The sequence below is a fragment of the Protobothrops mucrosquamatus genome, unplaced genomic scaffold (genome assembly GCF_001527695.2).
Source record: "Protobothrops mucrosquamatus isolate PMUCROS unplaced genomic scaffold, P.Mucros_1.0 scaffold7919, whole genome shotgun sequence".
Lineage (NCBI taxonomy): Eukaryota > Metazoa > Chordata > Lepidosauria > Squamata > Viperidae > Protobothrops > Protobothrops mucrosquamatus.
The window spans coordinates 12,450-18,051 of NW_015393718.1; the positions used below are offsets into that span (position 1 = coordinate 12,450).

At 42.9% G+C, this 5,602-nt stretch overlaps 1 protein-coding gene and 1 pseudogene across 1 annotated transcript in view; one reads left to right on the forward strand and one right to left on the reverse strand.

The window, feature by feature from the left end:
- The window catches only part of LOC107300674, a 12,325-nt pseudogene extending 12,023 nt beyond the window's left edge, over window positions 1-302 (reverse strand).
- Window positions 303-4,614: 4,312 nt separating this feature from the next.
- The window catches only part of LOC107300676 (TCF3 fusion partner-like), an 8,147-nt gene continuing 7,159 nt past the window's right edge, over window positions 4,615-5,602 (forward strand). Inside the window, exon 1 of the mRNA XM_015829981.1 lies at window positions 4,615-4,777. Within this exon, the coding sequence (XP_015685467.1) occupies window positions 4,615-4,777 (163 nt within the window). The remainder of the gene's footprint in view (window positions 4,778-5,602) is intronic.

Consider the following 5,602-nt stretch of genomic DNA (forward strand, 5'->3'; position numbering starts at 1 on the left):
TCTATTCCGTGCGGCCGGCCTGGCGTAGTTTGATTATGTTTTAGTGGGGGTTTTTGTATGGGTGTGTTTTTAGAACAGGCCCGTTATTTAATTTGATTTTAGAACTGCCTATATTTATCATGGTTTTTATTATCGCCTGTTCACCGCCCTGAGTCCCGTAAGGGAGATAGGGCGGTATATAAATTCAATAAATAAATAATAAATAAATAAATGGGAGACTCATCCTCTTCATCTGCAAAACTGCCATCTTCTTCCTCCGCTGCCTCTTCAAGGTCAGCCAAAAGCTCATCTGCTAAAGACATGGTGGATCAAGGCTGAAAAGAGAATAAAACTGGATTAGAGAAGTCAGTCAAACCAGGGCTAATAAAAAAAACACCCTAAAGTAATTAAATTACGATTCAGCCTTACATTAATCTTTCCTCTCATTACTGGCTTGGAAACAGTTCCAATACTATATTTCTGCAACCAACCACCCTTCAGAAGGTAGGATTTCAGTTTCCAGATGCCAGTAAAGGAATATAATCCTTGGTAAGGCTGTTACCATGTAATAATTGTAATCTATGGAACTCTCTAGAAAGTAATACACAATCTTAGAATCTGAATAAGCACAACAATCCGGGATGCTAAGCCCATCAATTCCTTTCTCTTTCATTCTGTCTGAAGGGATTTCTTCCTTACCACAGTTGTAATTGCTTTCCTATTGAATCCATTTCAGTCAAAAAATTTCAGATCTTACTAGTTCCTCCCAATATGTCCTTTCTAATATCTTAGTTTCTATCATAGAATCCTTCAGCCTTCCGAGTACTTCCAAACACGCCATGGTACATACCAACAATCATTCCTAAAAAAACATGTGAACTTCCCAGCCTTCCCCTCTCACCTTTGGGACCCCAAATTCCTGTGGAATTGAAATATAGTAATTATAGAACATTTATAATTATCATATAGCAGAATATGACATAACACAAAACATAAAACATTTCCTATGCTGATATTTGACTGTGCTATACAACATGGCTATTTTCAAGGCAGATACGTCTCTGAATGTATCCTATTTTTTCCAGTGAAGGCAGTATTAGGACTTCTGTCACTTTTGAAGTCTGGTAAGGAAATATCCCTGAAAGGATGACCCAACAGTACAGATTGTCTAATATACTACTAAAACTTTCCTGTTTGTCTATGTGTAACCTTTAACTTGGGGAAATGGTGCATTGGAGGGCAATGATTTTTGAATCAAGGTTATCTCAAATGGGCTAACTTAGAGAGTATGTCCAAAAGCTGGAACCAATGACTCCCATAGAACTGAAATTTAACAAATTTTATAAAACATTTTATGATATAAAAATTATCATAAAACATTTTATGACATTATACCAAATGTCAAAATATTTCCCGTGGTCATCTTGTGATGTTTGACTGCACTATACAATTAACATGTGTTTTTTCAAGGCAGATACATCTCAGAATATCTCCCTTAATTAAAAAAAATTTTTTCCAGCAAAGTTAGCACTTTAGAAGCTCCGCCATTTTTGAAGGCATTGAGGAATCTGGTAAGGAAATATCTCCGAAAGAAAACCTAGCGGGTTATGCGTTGTATGCACATGATATCTGGTTTATTACATGTGTCAATGTAGCATGCAAACCCCCCCCCCCAAATGAGTTTTTTCAGTAGCCAAGTGAAGCATGTTGTAAAAAACTCTACTGTGATACTAAATGTGTGACATTTTGTTATGCAGAACCTACTAAAAAAGAAGAGTAAAAATAGTAACAGCTCCAATACAAGAAAATTGGGACAGGGAGGGAATGGTGTTGAGGTAAAAGAAGGCTGTATATAACAATTCATACCGATCTCAAAATTATGACACACACAATGTTGTACAAATGTCACAATTACATAAAAGGCATCTGACACAAGTTCCTAAGTTGCGGCACCTGCATGACAGTATGAAGACCTATCCTTTCTCTCAGCCCATGAAAACTCATAGAGGTATATCAGGAAATGGGGGGGGGGGAGAGAAGGGAGGGAGCTCCACTATGAATATGGCATAATACTTATAATAGCCATATTTTCCTGGAAAAAATGAACGACAAACTTGAAAAAGGCAAATCCGAAATAGGTTCATAAAGATACTTTGATTTTGGGTTTTACTGAGTAGATAGATTTGTTGTTATAGAAATGGCTAGTTTATACTATTATGTTAAAGTAAAAAGCTGAGGTTTGATGTTACTGTTTTATTCTCTACTGCACCAGAGGGAGTCGAAAGTCAATGCCTTTTTTTTCTTTTCTCCCTTCTTTTCTACACTTCTCCTTTCCCCCCCTTATTTTTCCTAATTGCTTTTGCATTTTATATTATAAATAAAACTGTGAAATCATAAAGATAAAAACAATTGTTTATAACTCTGCTTTACAAAGGAAAATTGAAGAGCAAAACCAAGAAAAACAATTAAATCTAGAGGGCAGTTTTCTGAAATAACAGACCGTTTTTTATAATATAATAAAAGGCGTATGGTTACAGTAGCCAAGTACTAAAGTATGATCGAGAGGCCAGGCAGAGCAGCTGCGAAAATACTGGGGAGAGCCAGTTAGGATCTCTCAATGGGCCATAGGGTTCGCCAAGCCAGCTGAGCCCCAAGCGGCCCCTCCTAGCCTACCTCAGAGGGTTGTTAGGAGGACCGGGGGGGGGGAGAATTAGCGTTTCAATCAGTCTGGAGATTAAACAAGGCATTAACCCCAGTCCAGTCTCCTCCACTTATTAAGGATTTCTATTCCTCCTCACCGGCTTCTTCTTCACTTCACAACGCCGCTCCGGCTTCTTCTCAGTCCCCCGTTAAAGCCGTCACGCAACAAAGCACGTCGCTCCTACGTTCATCATGGAAGCCCCAAACGCGAAACTAAGAACTGAAGAAAGAAGTAGCCTAAGGCATATTACTTCCGATTCCGGTTTGGACGCCATTTGCGTGGCGTAACGCCGATGAGCAAAGGGCTTGTCTTGCCCTCTTAACTCGATGGACGCCTGGAAATACAGTAATTGCAGGAAACGTTCCGTTTCGAACGATGGCTCGGCTTCTACAATGCCTACTCTATGACTACGGACTTCCGGAACCCATGTTACATCATCATCCCTTTCTGTGCGGCCTTCTCTCCATTCATGAAACTATGGGAGGAACAGGATCGAAAAAACGCTCCGTTTACGTAAATGCAATACGACAGACTCTTCTGTCAGGGTCGGGTCAACTTATGCTCAGAGATCATCGGAGTGCGACGCCTCCCTTCCTCCAATTAAACCGCGGGCACGAAACTTCTTTGTTGCTACAGCGCTTTTCTTAGCTGCTTGAATACGTCATCAATCAGCGTCAGGTCGTCCCTGTATTTTTCGTGGTCTCTTTGAAAAAGGTGGGAGTAACGTAGAGACAGGTAGGTTTGATATCGGAAAAATCTCATTTTGGGAAGTTGGCATTTTGCAGCCTGACACTGTTCGCTGGTGTTGGGCTCTTACTATTCCCGGTCCGGAGTTGTAAGTTCACTCTCAAAAAGTGGAGCTTCCCCTCTTTGTAGAAGCGTTAACGGATGCCTCTTTCTGACTTGAATTAAGCCCTTCTAGTCAGTTCACTAGAATAATTGTTACTTATCTTGTGATACTGTAATTCAAACCAAGCATAATTCAGCTTGGTACTCTGTGTTGAGGTTGCATTTTCCGTTTTCCTAACAAGTATGGTGATTACCTGGGAATTTCCAAATGCACGAAATGCGAAGGGCAACAGTTTGGAAGTGGTTTTCTTAAGTTATATTCTCTGCATTTGTTTTCAACTTACAGGTAATTCTTGACTTGGGACCAGAATTCCTGTTGCTAAGTGAGTCACACCTGATTTTACGACCTTTTTTGTCTTTGTTGTTAAGCAAATTACTGTAGTTGTTAAGTGAATCACAAGGTCATTAAGCAAATCCAGCTTCCCCATTGACTTTGCTTGTCAGAACCTGACCAGGAAAGTTGCAGATGACAATCAGATGATCTCAGGATGCTGCAAACATGGTAAATATATGCCAGTTGCCAAGCAATCATATTTTGATCATGTGACTGTGGGGATGCAGTGACAGTTGTAAGTGCAAGGGCTGGTTGTAATTCACTTTTTTAAAATGCTACTGTAACTTTGAATTATCGCTAAATGAATGGTTGTAAGTCAAGGACTACCTGTAGTAACCAAAGGGAAAGCATGCAATCTTATATGATCAAAAACAGGTCACATTTAATTAATCAGGACTTATTTTCACAAAAATATCAACAGAATTATTACATACTCTAAATATATCAATAGAGGTGACTATAAATCACCTGTATCCTATTTTAAGTATTGGTGGAAAAGGGGATTTACCTCTTTATTTCATAGATCTATATTTTCTTTCTTCCTTTCTCTCTTTCTTTCTCTTCTATTTCACACACACAGAACAACAACTCTATATGGTAGGTTAATCTGACAGAGAGTGACTAGCTCAAATGTTTGGAAAGATGTAATGTTTTTCAAGTGAATCCCTGGATTATTTTACTGTGATCAAGTTGATATAGCTGTGGTTATTTTATATTTATTGCTTTCTTTTAAAATGTTTAGAACAGAGTCATGGCTGCTGTGGGTTTTGAAGAATTTTCAGTGCCTCCTGGCTCAGAGCTGGCATTGCCCCCTCTTTTTGGTGGAAATATCCTAGAAAGTGAGTTAGAGACTGAGGTGGAATTTGCTGATGGCGGGATACCAGAAGAAGAGGAAGAGGAGGATATGTTGCGCCAGTGGCCTGACGCGACGGCAGCTCGGCGGCCTTGGGAAAACCTACGACCCGAGGCTATGGCGGCCTAACGGCCTGGCGCGGCTGCCGGGCGGCCCGATGCGGGGGCGGCCCTGCGGCCTGTTGAAGATCTGGTGGCCCGACGAGAGTCTGGGGCCTAGTGGCGTGGCAGCCTGGCGGCCTGGCGGCCTGGGGACCGGGGTGGCCCGACGGCCTGTAGGGAGGAGTGACCAGAGACGTGGCATACAGTGGCCCGGAGGTTGTGCCGGCCCAGCAGTGTGGTATACAGCGGCCCGGAGGGCGCGCCGTCACAGTGGCACAGCGGCCTGGGCGGAAGAACGGCCCGGGCGGAGGACAGGGCCCAAGGGAGGCATTGGCCGGAGAGATATGCCTGACGGTGAGTGCCTGGGGGCCCTGGGGACCTGTGTGACTGGGCTCGGCGGGCCCGGAGGCCTACGCTGTTGGCTGGCCGACTTTGACTGCAACTCCCTCCCCCCCTCCCTCTTTCTTTCTTATGGGGGGTGTAAAGACCTACGAACTATGTCGCCTTCTTCTAATCCATCTAACCCCTTGACCACCACCACGAGGACTTTTCCCCTTCCCAACTCTGCTGTTGGACCTCCTGTCACGACTCGGGACTGTATTCCAGGAGGGAACTGCTGGCCCTGCGCGACTCCCCCATCGCGCAGGCATGGCCCAACACGATTCCGAGGGCCGGCCTTAATGAAGGGGTTTGGAACCCCGAGAGGTGGCATTTAGCGGCAGCAGGGAGGGATCTAAGAAGGAGGAAACTATATGCCTTCTTAGAGGGGTGTTTTGCCAAATTTT